This window comes from Chrysochloris asiatica, unplaced genomic scaffold, assembly GCF_000296735.1.
Source record: "Chrysochloris asiatica unplaced genomic scaffold, ChrAsi1.0 scaffold00190, whole genome shotgun sequence".
In the NCBI taxonomy this organism is placed as follows: Eukaryota; Metazoa; Chordata; class Mammalia; order Afrosoricida; family Chrysochloridae; genus Chrysochloris; species Chrysochloris asiatica.
The window spans coordinates 2,135,899-2,159,937 of record NW_006408708.1 but is presented as its reverse complement, the minus strand read 5'-3'; the positions used below and the strand labels follow the sequence as shown (position 1 = coordinate 2,159,937).

Sequence of the window (24,039 nt, the reverse complement as noted above, 5' to 3'; positions counted from 1 at the left end):
ATCTCACTATCTCATACTTCAGACATATTGTCAGGAGGGACCAGTCGCTGGAGAAGGATATCATGTTTGGTAAGGTGGAGGGTCAGAGAAAAAGAGGAAGACCCCCCCAGTGAGATGGATTGGCAGAGTGGCAGCATCAATGGGCTCAAGCGTGGCAAGAATTGTGAGGTTGGCCCAGGATCAGGCAGTGTTTCATTCTGTTGTGCATAAGGTCGCTATGAGTCGGTACCGACTTGGTGGCACCTAACAACAACAACAACAACAACAAGAATCTCACTATCCAAACACCCCTTTTTCCAGTTACACACATAAACTTTATCAGCTTAACTCAATATTTTTATCTGCATGGGAAAATCAGAAAATGAAAGTTATGTATGTATTTTCTTAAAGGGAAACTCTATTGTTGTTGTTTCATGCTGTCAAGTGATTCGGACCCACAGTGACCCTGTATGTGGTTTTCAAGGAGTGGCTGGTGAGTTTGAACATCCAACCTTGCTGTTCAAACCGAGTTTTCTGTCCAGCTCACTAACCCACAGCACCACACCAAGCCTCCAAAGGGAAACTCTAGGATAAATTATTAATGAAGCTAGATGATAACTTCATCTATTTTGGTTACAAAGACAAAGTCCAGTTCTATTAAATTGCCTCAGGTGTTCATTACATTATCTTTGTAATTCAGAATGGTCAATTATAATTACCAATGTTGAATACAGAAAAACAGTCATTTTCAATTTAATTCAATGTACATGTTCCTAAAAAATCTTGCATCCCACAAAACTCACGTACTAAAAATGACTGGATTTATGAAAAAATAGGGTTGGGGCTGACCCCTCGAAATACTTTGTAACCAAAGCATAAACACCAAGAAAGCTTGGCACATTGGGAAACAGTTTGGGCAACTCAGAAATAGCTCATCTTTGTGTAGCTGGAGGTTGACTTAGGTGTGGGGGGAACCGTTCTCGTTGCTTGTTGCTATGAAGTTAGACTGATTCATGGCCTTCCCCTGCAACAAAACTCTGCCTGGTCCTACCCCATTCCTAGTATTGGTTGCAGATTATACCATGTGATCCACAGTATATTTTGTTGTTGTTGTTGTTAAGTACCGTGGAGTCGGTTCCAACTCATAGTGACCCTGTACAGGGTTTCCGTGGCTGTAAATCTTTACCGGAGCAGAAAGCCTCATCTTTCTGAACTGCTGGTAGTTTCTAATTGCTGACCTTGAGGTTGGCAGCTCAACTTGTAACCACTACCCTACCAGAGCTCCTTCAGGATATTTTAGCGGTTAGGTTTTAGAAGTAGATCAGAAGATCTTTCTTGCCAGTCTGTCTTAGCTGGAACCTCTGTGGAAACCTCTTCAGTATCACATCAACCAGCAAGTCACCACTGACACATAAGTCTCCCACATGGAAGGCAGGAAGAAACATATAAACCAAAATGCAGTAGGAACTCTGAACTCAGGAGGAAGTGTGGCCTACCAAGAGCAGTGCACCTTGAAGGGGTGCCTTAATAGTGGAGGAAAACATGGTGAAGACACTAATTTTGAATTTTTTCACACTAAGCTCAGAAGGCTCTTTCTGCTTGTGCAACACAGCTGGGGGATGGGTTTGACCATAGCCATATAATTCTCTACTCACTGTGGCTATACTAGCTTAAGAAAAGGACAGAACTTCCAGGGTGGTACAGAGACATGTATTGAGACATGGGATTTAAAACAAACCATGATTTTTAAGAGTTTTTGGTTCTTAACAAATTAGTCTCATTTGAAAAGCACTCCTCATTAAATTCATATTCACTATTTGAACTTTGTAAATGAATGTCATTTAAAATTGCAATTAACTTTTCATTGTAACCTCTATAATCACTATATTGTTGTTGTTAAGTGTCTCTGAGTTGGTTCCGACTCATAGCGACCCTATATGGGGTTTGGTTCAAATTGACTTTGCGGCCCAGTGCTTATCCTACAGCACCACACCAGGACTCCATAGAAGCTAATATTCCAACATCCAAAACTGAGAATTTAAAAAATACATTAAATAGTGTAAAGCAGAAAATCTCATTGAATGCTATGGTCACATGCCATATCTCCAGGAAATGGGATACACATACAAAACCTCACACACACACACACACATTTAATGGTAATACAGATTCTGTTTTCATACATATTTATGAATTTCCAATTGTTTGGATATATGTAACATTGCATGGGTTGCTTGAGTTTGTTTTAAGTGTATATGAACATATATAAGCATATGCAGATATTTCTAATGTATGAGTAAAATCCCAGTTATATTCAAGCCAGTATTATATATTACATACGAATGCTCATCCATTTATTAGAAGTTCTGACTTACGATCTTGTCCACTCTATTGCAATATACCTATAAATGTTCAGATGTTATGTGATAGCATAGGAAAGACTGGTTAGTTACAGAAGTATTTATAGTATATTATATACAACATGGAGTCCTGGTGTGGTGCTGTGGGTTAATGAGCCAGACTGCAAAGCCTTGTAAACTGCAAGGCTGGTGGTTCAAGCTCACCAGCTGCTTCTCGGAAACCCTATCCAGGGTTGCTGTGGGTCAGAACCAACTCGATGGCACTTAACAACAACATACATAATATACTCTAATACATTGACAACAAAGATGTATACTATAATGTAACAGATGAATGTATATTCACTTTTGATTATTGGATATGACTGATTATAATACTGACAAAAATGTAGAAAATATTTCCCTGTCTTTTCGAGTTAAAATCCACCAAGCTGAATGAATTTTTATAGGGCATATACTTGTTCATGACCTCTAGTGTTAAGAAATTCTGTCATGTTTGAAAACTAGTCCCTAGTGGAGCCTGTATCCCTGTTAATAGCTGAAAGGTCAATGGAGCTGCTAAACAGTTTGTATTACTGTCAGGGTGGCCATGAAACACCACCTGCTGCAAGAGGACTTGGCAGCTGGGTCAACAGGCACTGTGGGAATTTATCAACTTAGGGGGGCCACTTGCATAAAACTTTGACTGATGAATTGGGACTAGACTGGCTTATTGGGCTAAAGCTGCTCTATTATGTATGACTTTCTTTTGGATGGCAGAGCTGCCTGCTGGCTCCCTGAGACATATGCATAGGATAAACAGAACTGATTTCCCCTTACGAAGTGATTTTCTGGAAAAAACAAAGGAGAAAAGCACTCTGTAGCATCCAGTATAATATAAGGAGTAGGATGAAGATATTAAGGCATAAATAAACAAATGGCAGTTCATGAGCCAGAGAGAGGGGTTCAGCAGGAGGCATGAGGAGTTTATATTGGCCACAGAGGAGTTGGGTATACAACATTACAACATTTCTGTAAAATAAAATTCTCAAGCCTAGAATTTGTAATATTAGTTTACAGACCTCTTAAGGGAAAGATCTGTGTGATTTGGTTGGGTAACAGATAATCAACATGTTAAACTATAGGAAGAGTGGGGCATATTGTAATTTAAAATAATTTTGCTTTTCACATTCCTGAAGAAATAACCCTGAAAACACTTTTTTAAAAAAGGTCATTTGGCTTTAAGGTCATATGAAACAAAAATTGAATCTTTGTCAATAGTGTGAAAACATTTGTGTTCTATAAAAATAAAATTTGGAAGTTACATCACTCTGTCAGAATTTAATTTTCATCCTCTGGGAGCATTTGTTTGTTTGTGAAAAAATTTAATAAAGAGCAAACATTTGAGACTTGACATGGACACTTTTGAAGACTAGGTTTTCCTGACTTTTGAAAGTTTTATGGAAACCGTTACCTTAATACTAAGAGAATTTTTAAAAGTTGAGAAAGCACCTGAAAATAATTCTTGAATGTATGAAATGAACACTAACAATATTAATCAATTTAATGTTTTAAATAAATTATTTAACTGTATCTTATATATTAATGTAAGGAGTCCTGGTGGTTCAGTGCTTGGAGCATTGGACTGCCAACTAAAAGTTTAGCAGTTTGAACCCACTAGCCACTCTATTGGAGAAAGATGAAGCAGTTTGCTTCATAAAAATTCACAGCCTCGGGAACTCTACAGAACAGTTTTATGCTGTCCTATAGAGTCTCTATGAGTCAGATGGTTTTTTTTTTGTTGTTGTTGTTGGTATATATTAATTTGTCTGCACAGTCCACCATAGTAGTTAGGCAGGGGCAGAATGATCATCTCTATTTCTGTACTTTAAGAATGGGCCAAGTGGGAGCAGCAAGGTACATTGACTTATTGGGAGTCACACATTAAGGAAGACTGAGACCAGATCAATTGACTCCCTGTACTACTAGGATAGAATCATGCCATGGTCTTGATTAGTCTTGACTAGATGGAGCTCTGGTAGCTTAGTGGTTATGAATCGAGCTGCAAACCTCAGGGTCATTGGTTCAAAACTACCAGCTGTTCCATGGGAGAAAGATGATGCTTTCTGCTCCTGTAAAGATTTACAGCCTCGGAAACCCTGTACAGGGTCACTATGAGTCAGAACTGACTCGACAGCACATAACAACAACAACAGATGGCACTGCTAAATGAAATAAAAATTATAGTCCAGCTTTTGTGCTCCGTGTATTTATATCTGTTTTCTGCAACCATTGGCTAAAGCAGCTTTCCAGATCAGGTCATCCAGAACTCAGTTCTATAGACTTTTTTGGTTTCTGTGAGTTGGCTGAGGAGTTCCAAGGTTGGAGGTCCAAATATGTCCAGAAAGGTCACACAATTTCCTTCTAAAGAATCAGCAACTGAAAACTATGGAGCACAGTTATATTCGGATACACCATGACCCAGCATCAACACTACAGGATAACTGCTTGTTAACAACTGGAGTTGGCCAAGCCAGTTGGGTGATGGGTAGTGTTTCTAACTCTGTTCTGCCATTAGATGCTACTGATCTACCTCTGAAGATATTCCTGAACTGTGTTTTATGTCCTAACATGGAGGCAAAATTTATTTTTTTCGGCTTTCCTAGGGAATTTTTTTTTCCCTATATAACATCCAAGTTCTAGTTAAGCCTTAGGTATGCCTAATTGAATTCTTACTTTATTTTTATTTTCCAATTTATTCTCATTAAAGTGGGATTTGATTTTTATAAGTTTATTCTGCCATACTGTTTTTGAGAAGATTGCCCACTGAAAATGATTTTGAGAACAATTTTTTATAGCCTTACATCACGTTGTCCTACATACTGAGGTGGTAATACTGAAACCTCATCTGCTTTTACCAGAATGGGTAAAAAAAAAGAGGTGTTGCAAACATTTTCTAAACAGTCATTCATTTGTGTAGGGGAAGACAGAAAAGAAGAACATAAATCATATAGTTAGAATATAATGTTTCTTTTTTTGTAAAGAATTTATTGAAGGAACAAAATGATGAGAATCAGGCTGCAGAATATAAACTTTTATAATAGGTTTTTCTCTTTGAGGACCACAAATCAATTGGTGTTTGAAAGTTATTCTGAAAACATTATTCCATCAAAACACAATTAGCCTAATATTTTAATTTGAGTTAGATTTTTTTATGTAATAAGAAATCTCTATATAAATATATATATTTCAGTTGATGAGGCTCTTTCTTCAAATTCTCCCTCAAGTGTTTTAGAAAAACAATTTTGCTTTGAAGCAGACATTCTGAACAACACTATGCTAGTAATTAGCTGGTGTTTCCAAAATAATCCCATTCACATGCTGAAGTGTCTGCTTATAGAAAATTTCAACCCATCAAAAGAGAAATACTATAATAAATGCTGGCATCTGAATCAAAACAGCATGAGGCTCCCAACAAATGTTTATGAAAACATTTGTTTTCTTATAGTCAATTTAATTTTGAAATTTATACCCATGTCTATGTACAAGGCTGGTGTATTTGGGGCTCTATTGCCCCCACACTCCTACCCTCACCAAAGCAAACACAGATCTTCACCCTGGCCCCACACAGGACATGACTCACCAGAATAATGAGAAGTCAGGCCCTTCAGGTATGTCACTCTGAGACCACCCTATGAGAGGAGGCCCTAAGTTCACAAAGCCAAGTCCCTACCGCGACCCTGGTAATTAGATACTAATAATGGATTGAAGGTGTAAAAGTCACCTCAACTCACCCACCAACAGACTAAACAATCCAAATGAAGGAAGAATGATTTTTGTGAAGACTTGATAATCCTACCAGAAAGCTCACAAAAGGATTTCATAACTTGGATAAACATCACGGAATAACTGAGTAATTTGAAATCAATTCCGATAGATGTGAATAAAATCCCTAGACATCATTATGAATCATTAGAATGCTATTTTATGAATTACATTAGCTTGATTTTTATTTTTAATGTTGCCAACTGCAATAGTCAATGTTTAGCTTATTTATTTACTTATTTTTTCATATATTCCAATGAGGACACATAGTTTTATATTTTTCATATATTTCACATGCAAGTGGGGAAAATTCCCCTATGGTGTACAGTGTACAGATGTGTGCCTCTCTTGTGAAAGGAGAAGGAATGGTACCAGTGTGTGACAGATTATGATCTGTGATGGTGAAGAGAGACCACATAGAAATGATTATTCCTCTTTTTACTCTGCAGTAGTCATCATCAACCCATTCTTTCCACCTCAGGCAAGATAGTATTTGTGGTGTGGAAAAGGAACTAGAAACCTGACAAATTCACTATCTATCCCACTAAGATACGCTCACTCCAAGCTCTTGAATAGAAAAGCCTAGTGTTAGGAAATTTGGTCTGTTTTGTTAACTAGCGGGTTCTTCAAAATAAAACATATACAATCTATAACTGACAAATAATATATTCTAAAAAGAGTGAAATCAATGCCTTTAATAAACTTTTAAAAATAGTAGAGTTTATTCTTTTAAAAGAAGCTTGCATCTCAGGAATTTACATTTGCAAATGGGCTCATGAAGATAATGAATTTGAAATTTCCAGCATTGTTTGGATAAAGGGTCTGCCAACCATTATTGTTCAACAATCGCTTATCTGTAAGGATGTTCTTGTTGCTAAGTGATTTTTCCAGTCAGTTCTGACTCATAACGACCCTGGAGAGGGTTTCTGAAGCTGTTTAAAATTATTTCGGGAGCAGAAAAGCCTCATCTTTTTCCCTCAGAGCGACTGGTGGGCTTGAACTGTGGACCTTGTGGTTTGCAGTTCAGTGTTTACAATATGGAGCCACCGTGCTCCCATCTGTGAGGATACTTAGATTTTATTACAGTTGTTTTTAAACTTATGACTAATGTTGACTTGATAGTATATAATTTTAGCAGCTTCTGATCAGATTTTATCCATGAAATTAGCAACAAATGGCGATTCTAGATGAGTTTAAAGTGGTGTGTGTGTTCAGTTGTGGTGGGTGTGTCGGAAGGAGCAGGGGTGGGATAGACATATTTTAGAGGATTAAAACATTCAAATCTTCTCTCACTGAGGCAAATAATGATGTGCTTCTTCAGTTTTGGTTTGTCTAGTCCCAGCAGTCTCCATGAGCATTGTGAGCTTTCTTTCCGATAGTTTTAATAGGATTTTGAACAGCCAAAATAACTTATCCTGATTGCCTAACAAAACTCATGCTAAGTAGTACATGCAATGCTTGCCAGTGCGTTCCTAATTTTCTCACAGAAAAAAAAGAAAAGAAAAAGGGAAACTTTGTTGCTTCTAATGGGGTCCCTGGATGGTATAAATGATTAACGTGCTCAGCTGCTAACTGAAAGGTTGGAAGGTTCAAGAACACCCAGAGGCACCTTGGAAGAAAGGTCTTGTGATCTCCTCCCCCCAGTTAAAACCATTATGAAGTTAATTTAAGCCATTAAAAACCTTATGGATTGGAGTTCTACTTTGACACCAATCGGGCCGCCATGAGTCAGAGTTGACTTGGTGGCACCTGGATGATTCATTTCTTTGAGCATAAGAGCCTGGGTCACTGTCTCACATCAGGGGCCTCTGCCGGCTTTTAACTAAGGACTCTGAGCTCACAAATACAAGACGCTTGATGACAACAAAAACAACATGAATGTGCGGTACCCCTAAGGTAGTCAAGACCAACCCTCATAGACTGAACTGGACCAGAGAATCCTCTCAGGACAGCTCTGAGTCTATGGAAAGAAGCGGTCATCTTTAGTCATTACTAATTGCAGTTCTTCTGCCACTACTTTGAAAGCACTAAACTAATTTAAAGAAGAAGAATTACTTGACTTTCAGAAATATAAAGAAATCTTACCTTTTGGGGTCTACAATCTTATAGAGTTTTCCATTATGCGTCTGGGTCATACTTTTACTACTTGATAAAATGTAAACTTCACCTGTTGAAGAGAGAAACAGTATATGTTAATTCAGAGCACCACAAAACTTTACTTCCTGTTACCTAGCAAATTATACATATATGTGTGCACACACAGACATATGTACACAGAGAGAGAGTCCTGGTGTGGTGCTGTGGGTTAATGCACTGGACTGCAAAGTCAGTTTGAACCACAGTTCAAGCTCACCAGCTGCTCCTTGGAAACGTTATGGGTCGGAACTGATGGAGCAACAACAGCATGCTACAGCAGCAGTATATCTGTGTGTATATATATATATATATATATATATATATGGGTTTGAACAGCTGAGCTTTGAGTCAGCAGTTCGGTGCTTATCCTACTGAGTGGTGTCTTATTTTAAAAAAAGGAAGACAGACACACGGGGAAGAAGTCTTGGAGCAGATGCATCTACAGGCTCAAGATGCCAAAGATTGTTGGCAGTTGCTGGATAGAAGCTTGAAATAGACAAAAAAGGACTTCCCCTTGAGCTGACACCTGATTTGCACTTTTAGCCTCCTGAACTGTGAGACGGTACATTTGTGTTCTTTAAAACCACCCACTTTATATTTTGTTATTGCAGTCCTGGTAATCTATGAAGATATACATATGTTGCTGTTTTTGTTAAGTGCCCTTGAATCAGTTCTGACTCATAGGGAGCCTGTAAAGGGTTTCCTAGGGTTCAGATCTTCTCAGGAGTAGAAAGCCTCATCTTTTTCCCAGGGAGCGGGTGGCGGGCTGCAACCGCAGACCTTGTGGTTCGCAGTCCAGTGCTTATCGTATGGAGCCACCATGCTCCCTTGAGTGGAGTGGGAGACTATAAAGGGAAAATTAATTGTAAAATGCTTATAGTGCTGCATAAAAAAGTAGCAAACTGGACTCCTCTTCTCAGAATCGTTTTATCTCTGTGGGTCTGAAATACGTTGTAAGAGTTTCGGGAGTTTTGTCCAAACCCGTTATCAATCTTAGTGAGTGGATTGAAACTTTTCTAATGAATTTCCCATTTGATGTAGGGAAAACACATCTAGATGTTCAGAAAAAAAAAATTCTGATTTCTTCAGGAAACATATATACTCTTTTATTGCCTAGAAATTAATATCTGAGGCAAAAGGAACAGGTCATGGTTCATTTGGATATTGTTTTTTAAAGGGAACCATTATGAAAAATGTATTTATTTTTTGTAATTTAAAATCAGTAGCATTTTCACTCTTTGATCACATTCCATTTTTAATTATTTTAAAGTGCACTCTTTTCTTATTTTTGCTTGTAAAGTCACATGTATATGATGACATGAAAACAAATATGTTGTATGCTATCATCAATATATTGCTATTTTTATTCTGTTGGAATAGATCATCAAATTTTTTAGAAACTCAGATGATCAGATTTTGTTGCCTGCCGGGCAAAGGAAAAAGAAAAATGAGAAATATAGGATAAATTGGGATCCAGATTGATTCCAATGCATTTTAATTTATTCTAAGAGACATCAATAAGATGATAGATTATTCTGATACAGAATGTAAACAAATAGTTCAGGTGCATAGTAAAAAATATCAGTAAACATTTAAAGGACTTTTGTCTTTTCAGGACTTATAAATTCTCTTTTGTCCCTCACTTCCACTGCCACATATTAATCTGCTTTGTAACTTTTATATTTCTGGAATGCAAGTAAGATCTAAAGACCCCTTCTTCCTCCCTAGTGAGAAATATTATAAGAGAAAACGTAACTGAACAATCTTTGCTGTAAGAGTAAATTTTCAAAAAAATGGAGGAAGAGGTTGTCATACTAGCAGAGACAAGTCTCTTGTACAAGAGAGTGAGACTGGATCTTAACAGAAATAGACCCCTTACCCACTTATTCACATGGGTCGTTACGTGAAATCAGCATTATGTGAAAGTCAGGGGGTGGGTCTTGTTTTCTGCCTTCTGTGACCTCCTCCTTATCCCTAGTGGCTCACCACTCGCTGGGTGGCCTTGGAGCATCTCAAGATGTGCATGGTGCAGTGGGCCCACCCTCACCACCATGGAGCCCACAGGGGTTGGGGATGGTAGTGCTAATAGTCAGATGTTGCCTGCCACCTTCTGGAGCCCATCTAGGGTGGGGTCCCTGCTCATCCTCCATCTGCTACCCCCATCACCTGTCCTGGGAGGGAATCTTGATTATCCTCTACCCACCTTAGTTCTGCAGCCCCACTTGGGCCCCTTCTCTTTGTTCCCCTTTCTGCATTCCCCTACTGACCTCCCTGGCAGCTTTGGGCCTTTACCTGGCCTCATCTTGCCCACCTACAGCTTTCTTTCATCCCACAGTTGCTTTATGCCCTCTGTGGCTGGACCACAACATCTGGATGAATAGGAGAAGGTATCCAGAGGCAAGTTGGTTGTCATCCCTCGTATAGCCCTCGAGTCATTGCTGGGGCCTCTGGTATACCATTAGCAGTATACCACAAGGGGCCTGACCATCGAAGGCACTGCCTCAGAAGTTTTTCAAAGTTGTCATAAATGTGAAATGTCAGATAATGAGATAGTTGATAAATGAGGAATAGGTCTAGTTTGTGCAATACCTAATTCATCCTCTCCAAATCCCAAGACGTGACCTGAAAAGTAGCCTCTACAGGAACCACTGTTGCCAAGACAGAGGGGTTTTTCTTGCCATTGCTTGGTTACTGGACTTTGCTGGAGAGTTAAGAAATTCCTACAATGAAAACATACCATGAACCTACAATGAAAACACGCTTTTGCTTAAAAAAAAAAAAAACCACAATAAAATCTTTGAAATAAAATTCACATTTAATCACTGTTGTGCCACAGACCTGGCTTCTAGCGGGGAAAATAAAATAGCCCATAATGTGTGTGAAATTTCCAGATGGGAAGAAAGTACGTAAAGATAATACTGTGTTTGGAGGGGGGCACTAAAAGTACCTGAGTATGAGAAAAGCCCTCCCCTTCGTCCAGAGAATGATACTTCCTCTCCAGGACTAGACTCCATGCTGTGCTATTAATCAGAGAGAGGGGCAGGGGGAAGAGCATGGGGTCAGTACACTTTCCAATTCTTGTTAGCAACCAAGCATATCAGCTGTGCAATATGCCTGAATGCCAGCAACTTGGGAAACAAGATTCTCATTTGGGCCTCAACACAGATTTTCCTATAATCATCTACCTATAATCAATGTGACTGCTAAAATGTAGGTTAAAATTTATTTTTGTAGTATTTCTACCTATAGAGATAATTTCAGTTTTATTGCCCAATGTCCTGGAAATCTGGCAAAAAGGAAAAATCCCTAGCCTTCCACGATGAATTTTTGAAAATATTTAGTCAACTTACAATACAGTAGTAGTTTTCAAATTACTCATTATCCAATAAGTTTATGTTTAAGAGTTGAGGAGGTAAACCTAAATATTATGAAAAATTCATCTGAAGACTTTTCTGCCCTTAAAAAAAAAAAAGACTTTTCTGCCCATTTTGTGAATCTTTTTTTAAAAAGCATCTCTTTGGGAGTTCTTCAAATAAACCACCATATTACATAGTAGACTAAAAATAAAATTATTTATGTGTGTCCTAGACATGATTCCAAAGGGAGACAGTCAATTGAATATTTCATATCAATTTGGCATATGAATCAGTGGATATGTTATGTGGTATATCAAACTGATATCAGGCACATACCCATTACGGTCTCCAAATACATAGCTTCCATACAGTCTTTCAGACTGACAACCTCGGTAAACAAATCCACCAACCAAAGGACCATTACTGAATGGCTTGAATTCTAAAAGTGATGGCTCACTTTCTAAAGAGAAACAAATACAGCATTAGATCAAAGGAAACATATTTTCATACAGTAAAAGTACAGACCAATGAACAAATATTATGGTTATTAATTCATTTATTTAACTCTACAATGCATTCCATGGTATAGGAGGTAGAATGTTACTAAAGATATTTAGTGAGAATAACTTCCTACTTTCCTTAAATAGTATCAGAAGTAAAGTTTAATGCAATGAGAATTCTTTGCAAACACTTGTGGTTACTGTAGTTTCCAAGACATAGCAAATTTTCAATGAAATTAAATTAGAATTTTAATATTTGAAGATCCTGGTTATTTACTTAAGAAACAAAATACTTTTAAAGAACATATTGTTTTTCTAATATTGGCTTTTTTGTTTTTCAGAAATGCTTGTGCGTATATTTAGTAAATCAAGTCAGAATTCTCTCAAGTTATATGGTGGTGGCGTGGAGTCAGTTCTGACTCATAGTGACCCTGTAGAGGGTTTCTGAGGCTGTTCATCTTTACAGGAGCATAGAGCCTCATCTCTCTCTCACAGAATGGCTGGTAATTTCGAGCTGCTGACCTTGAGGTCAGACCGTCTTCTCTTAAGTTATGTAAAATGTTTAAAAGTTCACACTTTAATAAAAATAAAAGCATAGTACATAAAATATCTTTAAAATCCCATTTATTGTGTATTCCCAAATATTATCACTTAGTTGAGAATCAACTTGCCTTCCAATATTTTAATAGTTTTGATTATAAAGGCTTAATAAAGTCTACTCCAATAATTCCCTCTGAGCTACATGTGTATAGTTATGTATCTCAATATTTCCATGCATGTCATCATATACTTGAATATATGTATGCTAATTGCAGTGGAAATGATCTGACGTCAGTTATAAATTAATCTGAAAATTGCTTCTTACATATGTAATACCAAAGTCACTATCAACAGGCAGCATTTTAGACAAAAGCTTTTATGGAAAAAGGGGTCACTTAAAAGTCCCCCCTTCGTGTGATTATGGTGAGTATGATACTACTAAACAGTAGAAAAGATAAGATAGTACACTCAGAGACAACGAATTAAATGATTTAGGTGGCACAGTCTGGAGTCAGATTGCTTGGGTTCAAATCTCAACTCTGCCACTTTCTGCTGTGTGTCACTTTCTGTGCCTCCGTTTCCTTATCTGTTCAATGTGACTAGTAAGTGCTCCTATCACATAGAGTTGTTCTGGGAATGAAATGAGTACAGTTTAGAAAGTATTACAGGACCTGGCACGTTGTAAGCACAGTGGACAGGTTTGTTAGACATAAATGTAAGGTTATCAATAGTGTAATGAATTTCAGCTGCACTTCAATTAATATGATTAAATTTCATTCATCTATAGATATAGCCAAAATTCCACTGAACTAGTGACTCGTTACATGATCATACACACACACAAATACCTGAAAAAAAATGAAATAACTGGATATCATATGTACTAACTCAGTTGCCTCGTTCCTGGTGCTAAATAATTACCCGTTGTGAATGAATAAATAGGAGAAGCACTCTATAACACTCTATTAATAAAAATTTATCCACCAGGTTTCCTGAACCATAATGTGGTGGTGATGGTGGTTGTGTGTGGTGGACTTGGTTCTGATTCATAGCAACTCTGAACTGAGTTTCTGAAGCTGCAAATCTTTACAGGAGCAAAAAGCCTCATATTTCACCTGTGGAGCTACTGGTGGATTGGAACTGCTGACCTTTTAGTTATCAGCTCAAATCATAACTCAGTATACTACCAGGTTCCTTGAACCATACGGATGTTGTTGTTGTTACTGGAATGTGCTATCGAATCAGTTCTGACTCATAATGATCCTGTATTGGATTTCCACGGGGTGTCTGGTTGTTAAACCACCAACATTTTAAAAAATGACTGTTGTTGTTAAGTGCTATCAAGTCGGTTCCGACTCATAGAGATCTTTTATAGTATTTCTGAGGAGCAACTGGTGAGTTTGAACCGCTGACCTCACGGTTCAAACTTACCTTGCATTCCAGTGCATTATCCTGCAGTGCCACACCAGGACTCCAAGCTTGTTACTAGCAGTCCACTAATAGTATCGACTACATTGTTGTTGTTTTTGTTAAGTGCTGCCTAGTCGGCTCCGACCCATAGCGACCCTGTATAGGGTTTCTAAGGAGTGGCTGGTGAGCTTGAACCTTCAACCTTGCGGTTCAAAGCAACTTTCAACCTTTGCGGTTCAAACCCACAGCACCACACCAGGACTCCATTGACTACAATGCTTCCTTCAAAAAGAATAAATACTAAGGCATTGAAAAACATCAAGTGAAGTGCTTTTGACTTCATTATCATTCAACTTTATATTCATTTGTTGTTGTTAAGTGCTGTAGAATTACTTCTGACTCAGAGCAACCCTCGTAGATTTCTGAGGAACAGCTGGCATGTTTGAACCACTGATCTTGTGATTAGCAGTCCAGTGCTTATTTTACAGCAACATGTATCTCTATATCTCCTAGTAATAAACTTATTAAAAATAATGTTTCCTCATTTCCATGACTTGGGTAAACAGCATCTTTTTATGACTATATTTCTTTGTGTCCTCTATAAAAAAAATGCCTTTTTATAAATTCCATTCTTGTTTAAAACACTTATTTTTTTCTTAGTTGCTGAGAATTGCAAGTAGGGTATTGAAAATTATCTTACCTTTAACACTTTTGTTCTTTCTCTGTATAAGATATTTGGATAGGTCTTCCCTTTTATTAAATGCTGTTTTTGTTGAGTGCCACCAAGTCGGTTCCGACTCATAGCCACCCTGTATAGGGTTTCCAAGGAGTGACTAGTGGGTTTGAATTGCTGAGTTTGCAGTTAGCCGTCCTGTGCTTATCCTACAGCACCACATGGGGACTCTCCACAATCCATTAATATTGACTCTCATGTAAGCAAAGTATAATTTTTTGAAGTCCATTACAGTTTGGGGACAGGTCACCATTCAGTCCTCCTTATTAGATCCATAAACTAAACCAAAGCCAAATCAATTGCCATCAGACTGGTTTTGAGTCATCGTGACCCTAAAGACACAGTAGAACTGCATCATAGGGTTTCCAAGGCTGTAAATCTTTACAAAGACAGATTGTAATATCTGTCTCCCTCAAGAGGATGACGGGTTTGAACGACCAACCATTGAGTTAACAGCTGAGTACTTAACCATTACACTACCATGGTTCCTATTCAAACAATAGGAAAGGTCATTGACTAGCTGGAACATTTAAGGCTTGTAAGAGTGGAAATTTTAGGGCTTCTCTGGTAGCGTAGTGCTGATGAATCGGGCTGCGAACCTTAAGGTCAGCAGTTCAAAACTACCAGCTGTTCCGCAGGAGAAAGATGAGGCTTTCTGCTTCCATAAAGATTTACAGCCTTGGAAACCCTGCACAGGGTCGCTATGAGTTGGAACCAACTCCACGGCACATAACAACAAAAAGGGTGGTAATATACAAAAGCTGGACAGTGAATAAGGAAGACCATAGAAGAATTGCTTTTGAGTTATGGTGTTGGAGAGGTATATTGAAAGTGCCATGGGCTGCCAAAAGAACCAACAGATTTGTGTTGGAAGAAGTGCAGCCAGAGTGCTCCCTGGAGGCCATACTTCAGACATATTGTCAGGAGGGAGCAGTCGCTGGAGAAGGATATCATGTTTGGTAAGGTGGAGGGTCAGAGAAAAAGAGGAAGACCCCCATCGAGATGGACTGGCAAAATGGCAGCATCAAGGGGCTCAAGCGTGGCAACAATAGTGAGGTTGGCCCAGGATCGGGCAGCGTTTCGTTCTGCTGTGCATAAGGTCGCTATGTGTTGGTACCAACTTGATGGCACCTAACAGTAACAACAACAACACGGTGGCAAGGATCCTACGGAGTCCTGGTGTGGCGCTGTGGGTTAACGTGCCAGACTGCAAAGCCATTTGAATTGCAAGGTCAGTGGTTCAAGCTCACCAGGTGCTCCCCAGGAACCCTATACAGGGTCGTTATGAGTTGGGACCAACTTGACAGCACTTAACAACAACAAGAAGAGTAATCAGACCTTTAAAAAGTGAGCAAAGTACTTCCTTCTCACTGTTGGGTCAGTGTTTTTATGCTTCCCCAGATGCTCTGTTTGCAGAAAACCTTTCCCTCTTCAATTAATGTACTACTATAAAACAAAACTCAAAGTAAAGCAAAATAATCAAATTAGCTCTACTTACCATAATCTTTCCCTTTTAAGATCTGTAGGATTCTGGCTGATGATCTGTTCTTCCCATTGGAGTCTGAACAAAGTATTGTTAAATTGATATTTATATCTGTAGGATGACGATCCACTGCACATCTGCAGAACAAAAGAAGGTGTCTTAAGAAAAAAAGAAAAATTCCCTAACAGGGTACCCTCCAAGCTCAGAATGGAGATTTCTGATACAGGAACCCTTTGTAGGGTGGTAAGTCCTGGTGTGGCACTGTGGGTTAATGCGCCAGACTGCAAAGCCGTTTGAACTGCTAGGTTGGTGGTTCAAGCTCACCAGATGATCCTCAGAAACTCTATGCAGGGTCGCTATGGGCTGACGACACTTAACAACAACAACAACAAGGATCCTAAAAGCTATTCAGTTTGGGTCCTCCAGAAAGCACTGAAAGAAAACATACAGATGTATGTTTCCTTTGCTGAAATGTAATGATCTCTTAAGGCTATTTCTTAACTTCTCTTGGTATTTCCCTCCACTATGAATGTGCATTCTGACTTAAACATTTGCTAGTATGCTGTTAAGGACTATCACATAATCCACTGGTAAAGTATTTGTATAAGAATCAGTGTCATCACCAACTCACATCTGCAATACACAATATAATATTGGTTTTGTGTTTCATACATGGAGTGGCTGTACTAACAAAGGAAAGCATGCATTCCATTCAGGGAATAAAATAAAGCTGTCACCACAACTACTGAGGTTCTTTTACACTGGTTTACATCCTTTATCTCTACCCCTCATCTGGGAGCCACTAACTTAAACTCCATGAGGGTAGGGATTGCATCCAACTTCTTATTACTGTATTGTCCTAGTTCAAATCTAGGAATAGGCACTCAATAGTAACTGAATGTTGAAGTTAATGAGAAAGAGGCAATGGGTATGAGGGGTTTGGGTTGGGGAAAGAATAAGAGCAAAAAATACCATGTTTGAAGCTTTTACAAATATGAAAAATAGGCTTGATTTTTTTCATCTCAACATTATTGATGCTTTGTTGTTCTGTCTGACTGAGTTGATTTTGACTTACAGTGAACCCCTGTGACAGTAGAAATGCCCCACAGGATTTTCTTGGCTGGTGGGGTGCTGTGGGTTAAAGGGTTGCACCACAGGTCAGTTTGAGCCACAAGGTTGTCAGTTCAAACTCATCAGCTGCTCCTTGGAAAACCTACACAGAGTCACTATGAGTTGAGTTGGAACTGACTTCACCGCACACACAACAACAACAACAAGTCTTTATGAGAGTCCTGGTGTGGCGCCATAGGGTAAGCACTAGATTGAAAGATCGGTTTGAACCGCAAAGCTGGCAGTTCAAAATTACCCGCTGCTCTTTGGAAACCCTATACAGGTTTGCTATGAAATAGCATTAACTCCAAATCACACAACAACAACAACAATCTTTATGGAAGCATATTGACAGGTCTTCTATCCCACGGAGTGGCTGGTGAGTTTGAACTATCAACTTCACAGTTAGCAGTTGAGTGCTTAACCGCTGTGTCACCAGGTCTCCCACTGACTGTTTAACCAAAACCCAAATCCTCACTACTGTTGATTAAAACTCTTAGAGACCCTATATGATAGAGTGGAACTGTCCCATTGGGTTTCCAAGACTGTAATCTTTGAGGAAAACATATTGCCATATCTTCCTCCAGAGGGTAGATGGTGGGTTTGAACCACCAACCCTTTAGTTAGCAGTTAAGCATGTAGCAATGACACTTTAAACTGAATAATTCCTTGTTTTAGGAGTTTGAATGTTTAGCAGCATCCCTGACTTCCAAATAATGCCATTAATACCCTTCCCCAATGGAGACAACCAAAGGGGATTCCGTACATTGCCATGTGTCCCCTGGGGGCAAAATCACCCTGTGGAGAATCACTATTTTAGGCTAACAAAATATGTTATTTAAAACTCAAGCCATAATAAACCACTAGAACTATTAAATACATTTTTAGATATATTTTTTTAAAGTAGGTCCTGAGTCTCAAGGTACCTAACAGGCATATGTAGACGTTATTTAGATAAAACCCAATGAAACAAAAACTACTGGTTCAAAATTATCCCATTTATGATGGGAAACTATAAGCCTGACCTGCTGAGGATGGGTTCCTTGGTTCAGTGGCAACAGTCATTTTATTGTTTTCTTTAATTCAATGATTCACAGAAGACAATGCCTGGCAGGGATCCTGGTACAGACATGTTGTGACTTAAGGTGGAATTAAATCCAAGGTAGGGTAAGAACCTATCTGTTGTATTACCTTCCTTTTAGCTAAAGGAAACTCCTTTTGGCTAAAGGAGTTTGATCTGTTTCCTGCAACAGAAACAGGCCAGCTCTCCCAGAAATGCTGCTGCTGGGGGCCATGAGCGCTAGCTCTGGTTGAATACCATCTCCACTGAGAGCTACTTGATCCATGTAACCTGACGTTTCTTATACAAAAAGGGGTCCAATATCAACTACCTCAGTGCGGCTGAGGAACATAAATGAGAGAACGTGTACAGGATATTTTATCTAGTACCTGTTATCAAGGTGCTTCATAAAAGTTAGGGTTACTTTTAACCAATATTTTTTTTTAGTTTTCTTTCTGCTTTACTAAATCTTCCTCTGCTTATAATACTCTTGGAGGGAGGTGGACTGACAACCACTTTTGCTTCCGCCCTGTGCCTCCAGAGTAAGTACGACTTCATGACGCAGGCATCCGCCACCCGTACAGTCTGTAAAGCATCCACTGAACTTTCTGTTTTGGCAGACCCCTAGGAAGTTTGTACGAAAGCCCCACAGTGGGGATGTGGTAACTTAGGCTGCTAAACTTCAAAGTGCAGCTTTGTGGTGGTATCTGTGAGTTCTGAGCTGTACGAATGGAATGTGACAGTTTCCTCCATATCCTGAATCCACCTTAAGTATTCCCTGTCGCACAGATTTTAAGATAGGCTGAGATGCCAAAGAGGAAATGAACTGTAGATTTGGACTTTGATGGAGGAGAGATGAAGGGCATGAGGGATTATAAAAGTGAAAAAAAAAAATTTGAGAAATACTCACCTTGCACATAGTGAACACTCAATAAACATTAAATAGCATAATAACTTAGCTAGTAAATGAATGAATGTGGCCAGATGCTCCTTATAGGAGGCAGCATTCCTCACTGAATTTCTATATTGTGCTTCACTGTATTTTGTAAAAGTACCCACAATTTCTTACTTTACATACTTCTGAGCTTTTCTTTTTTTATGGTCAATTATATTCTAGCAGGTATACCAAACCACTACCATCCAACTGATTCTGACTCATAGAGACCCTATATAGAGTTTCTGAGTCTGAAAATCTTTACAGGAGCAGAAAGCCTCATCTTTCTCCCCTGGAGTCACTGCTAGTTTTGAACCATCAAACTTGTGGTTAGCAGTCCAGTGCTTATTATACAGTACCACCAGGACTCCTAGTGCAGCAAACAGTCAATAAAAATTCCTTTAGTGTTTATACATTTTTTAAGGAAAACATTTTTAACATTTAGTCCAACTCCTTGGCAAACTTGATCCTGCATCTACGGATAAGAAATAAAATTGACTTTATAACTACCTGGTGCCAGACACTATACTTCCGGCTTTATCTATATATTTTTATTTAAATATTACCACATCCTTGCAACATAGCTATTACTACTATTCTCATATAGAATGCATGGAAATTAATCTTAAGAGGAATTTTAGAAAACAAATCAAAAGGTTTATCATTTCTAACTTGGTTAGCTTGAAGTCTTATTCATCATACTCATCTAACAAAACAGTTGTTAGCTGTCAACAGGCTGACCTCAAGTCATAGGGATCATGCACAGCTGAACAAAAGATTGCCATCTCCATGATCGACTGATGATCAGATCATCATAATCCCTAGCATGTTCCTTGCCTGATTTTCAGATGTAGATCACGAGGACTGATTTTCAAGTTCACCTTAGTTTGGAAGCTTTGCTGAAACCTGTTGAGTATCACAACACTCAAGCAAACCTCTATGGACAGATGAGTGTTGGCCAAACATGAGATGCGTTGGCCAGGAATCAAACCTAGGTCTTCTGCATGGGGATGAGAATCCTACCACATAACCACCATTGTCTCCATTATCCAATAATCACCCAACACAACTTTAAGAATAATTTTTCTCCATGGATTTGTCCTTTTGGTTGTTCAGTTTACCTTTTTAATCGGGTTCACACTCTAATGACAGGGTGCTAAACACTTGTTAGATAATAGTTGGTGTGATTCTAGAAGCACTTGAATTCCATTTTTGCCTGCTCAGTGGTCCAGAGACCCTCTCTCTTTTCCTAGTTCTCAAATCCTTGTCTGACTTTAAAGCTTCTCACCTGCCTGGATCGTGGAGCCCATGGGCAAACACTTCCGGGGGCTGGTTGGTGCTATTGAAGTGCGGGTTGCTCCTTGGTATAGAATAAGGCACATTGCACATGTCTGTGTCCACATCCAGTCGTAGTACTGAACCTGTGAAGTCACTGGGAGATTGGAGGACCACTACATCAGTGCTTTTGTCTCTGTTTTGCATATCAATCAAACTAAATCCAGTAAGATTATCCCATGTATACAAGAATCATTCACTTGTTGGGGACAAAATTATTAATGTTCCAAAGTCAGTATGGTGGGAAAGGAAACCAAGTGCAGTAGGTTCCAAACTAGTGACAGCACCAAGACATGGCCCTATGGTGGCTGAGGACCACAGGATCAATGAATGGTACATTGCCTTTTTTTTTTTTTTGCATCCCTCAAGAAGCTTCAAAGGATATGTTATCTGTTATGCAGTGTCTCGAGCTAGGATGCACCTGGCCACTGAGAAGCAGTTGCTGCTCAGAAGCACAAGGGACTACTGCTTCTCAGCACTGATGTGTGTGGAGGAGCCCCAAAGCTCAGAGACTCCCTCACAACAGCGACTCCTTTCTGACGTCTCTGAACTGTGACTTCAAAAAAAATGTCACACCTGCATATTCTTGACCTTATGTTCATTTTGTAAATAAAAAGTTCACATTCCACACATTTAAAATGTGTAATTTACAATCAAATATATATATTTTATAAAGATAACACCTATATTTCATATCTATAAATTTATATTTTATAAATACAAAATTTAGATTTTTATAAATGCATCTTCCTTTTTGGCACTGAAAGCAGTTATCAACGGGATAAAAGCCAAAGACACTTTCTAACTCACAGACTCTGACTTTTTCTCCTGGTACTGCCAACATTCTAACCTGAAGAGGCCATTGATTGTCATCTTTTACCTTAACCCATCCATTTCTTCCATATCATCCAGTGTGATCATTCCATCTCCAAGAATGATGTACAAAAAGCCATCTGGGCCAAATAGCAGTTGTCCTCCCAGATGCTTTCGGTGTAGTTCTGCAACTTCAAGAAATACTCTGGCTGTTCTCAAGTCAACTTGATGTGGATTTTTCCTACATTGAGAGGAGGATACAATGCCATGATTACTAAACATATAAAGTGAGTCCACCAGAAAGTAAATAACGCACAGATAGTGAAGCAAACATCTGATACATAAAGAACAAAACAAATACTTGAAGTGGAGCTAATAAAAACTGAAAAAAAAAAACAAAGCTGAGAAAGCTGAAAGCCAGAGATGGAAAATGCAAATACTTTTCCATTAAAACTAGCAATAAGCAAGTGTCAGGGCTACATCCTGTCAAAAGCCAACGACTTCTGAGAACTGGAAAAACAAGGCAGTCGCATTGAGTTCCAGCTCTCACAAGTGTTGCTGTATATTATTTTGTAAGACTTGATAATAGCATGGACGTGGAAAGTTAATTAAGCACAGTGTCCTCTCTTTTCTGTTAAGATACATACAGGGCTTCAAGCAAGGTGAGGATTGTAGTTTTATTATTACTACCTTGCGGCTAATTATTCCTAGGCTCTAAATAAAAAAAGTGATACCGAGATGAAGAGAAAATAAGGCTAATAAAATTATGCCTCTGCATTAGTGATACCTGGATACTGTGTATTCCACAACCCTAAGAATGTGGTCATGAGGCCCGATAGCCCACCGTTCTTGGTTGGTGGTATAAGACACATACAGCTTTCCATTTTTCTTGTAATTGGGATGGAATGCAAGGCTTAGCAGTCCTCTTTCATCTCCTCCCTGCAGTCAAATGAAAAACACAAAGAATTGTGAAGTTAATTATGTTCCTTATTGTGTTTCAACTGGAACCCCAAAAGAGTCTCTTTTCTTTCTTCTGGATAATCTTTGCCCAAACTCTTTTCTTTTCTTCTGTGCCTACTGCACAAAAAAGGATTATAAAACATTTCACTTTGTGGAACTCTTTAAGGGTTAGAACAAGACAATTGTCTTATGTGGTTATCTATGCACAAGACTCTTAAACCACTTTTGTCAAGTGATTTGTGTGTGTAATCTTGGGAGGCTCGGAAGACAAGTTTAAGTGCTATGGAGAATTCTTTCCTGGGTTACTAGGTTGCTTGTAGTTCATAGAAGACAAATAAAAAGGTTCATAATCAGCAATCACTTCTAATCCAAAGATCTCAAACCTAAAACACAGTGTGGGCTGCCAACTCCCACTGCTTGGAAATATGTTTAGAAAACAGTTAAATTGCTTGTGTAATGTGTAAACCTTTGTTTTACCCTGAAGGCATCTACATCAGTTGTCACAACAATGGTGGTGTGTTCCTCATAGCTAGGTAATAAGTAGCTTTGGCCTAGCTACAGAGAAATAGGTATTTCTACATGTCTGCCTTCCCTGCACAGGATTTTTTTGAGAGGGATGGAGAAGTAGGAGGAGAGCTAAAAACCAGGACAAGTGTGGGGTGGGAGGAAAGGGGACACTAGAAAAAAAAAAAAAAAAAATCCCAAACAACTTTCTTTTGTTATTATATAAATGTCAAGAAGTGTATACATTAGACATGCCAAATGCTGTAACAATTAAAACATCATCATGTTCTTAAATAGAAAGGCATTTTATCTTTATTTTCTGCTAATTCAGCTTGCAGTTTCAGGAAATTCAATACGGCCTTAGCATTTGTTTTATCCCACAAGTAGTCTAGGAATTTCTATAATGAAATCAAAGTACCTAAAATTATCTGGATCAGAGGCTTAACGTTTCAGATTCTAGCAAATCAATGAATGCTTTCTGAGTAGTCTGATGAGTTGTCTACAAAGGTGGAAAACATGACACAGAATGTGAAAGCTGCAATTGCTGCTAGAGTTTCACCTAATAAAGGTTATTTCAGTAAACATCACCACATCCCCTGTGGCTGCACAGAACTTTGAGCAGAGAAGTTATCCCTCTGAGAAATCCCTAACACTACCACTTCTTCATAGACTGCTGCTCAATCCTGGAAGCACTTTCAAGAGCTGTTCTCTGAACAGCAAGGGCTACTAGAGATCTGTTTGTAGTTGCTGTTCTAAATATCTTTCCTGCGGATTTGAAAATCTAAAGTTTTAGGCATAAGAATTCACTTTTAATAAGCATTGCTTGATTACTTTTCTGGCTTGAGAAAGCTGTTTTCAGATATCTACTGGCAAAAGTGGAAACTTGCGTGCTTTAAAGATTGTATAAGTAACAAAGTAAGATGCAAAGATCCCAGAAATACCAAATCATTCATCAAAGGTAAGAAGAGTCAATCACTTCTTTTGCATATAACAATATGCTCAATTTTAATGAACAAAAAGTA

The 24,039-nt window shown here is 38.6% G+C and overlaps 1 protein-coding gene across 1 annotated transcript in view; it reads right to left on the bottom strand.

Moving 5' to 3' along the window:
- The window catches only part of HHIP (hedgehog interacting protein), a 132,920-nt gene that overhangs the window by 15,456 nt on the left and 93,425 nt on the right, over positions 1-24,039 (bottom strand). The window contains exons 5-11 of the mRNA XM_006872267.1: positions 22,341-22,492; positions 21,621-21,794; positions 20,694-20,837; positions 16,317-16,438; positions 11,972-12,095; positions 10,869-10,999; positions 8,229-8,310 (exon numbers count right to left, since the gene is read on the bottom strand). Coding sequence (XP_006872329.1) covers positions 8,229-8,310; positions 10,869-10,999; positions 11,972-12,095; positions 16,317-16,438; positions 20,694-20,837; positions 21,621-21,794; positions 22,341-22,492 — 929 coding nt within the window. The remainder of the gene's footprint in view (positions 1-8,228; positions 8,311-10,868; positions 11,000-11,971; positions 12,096-16,316; positions 16,439-20,693; positions 20,838-21,620; positions 21,795-22,340; positions 22,493-24,039) is intronic.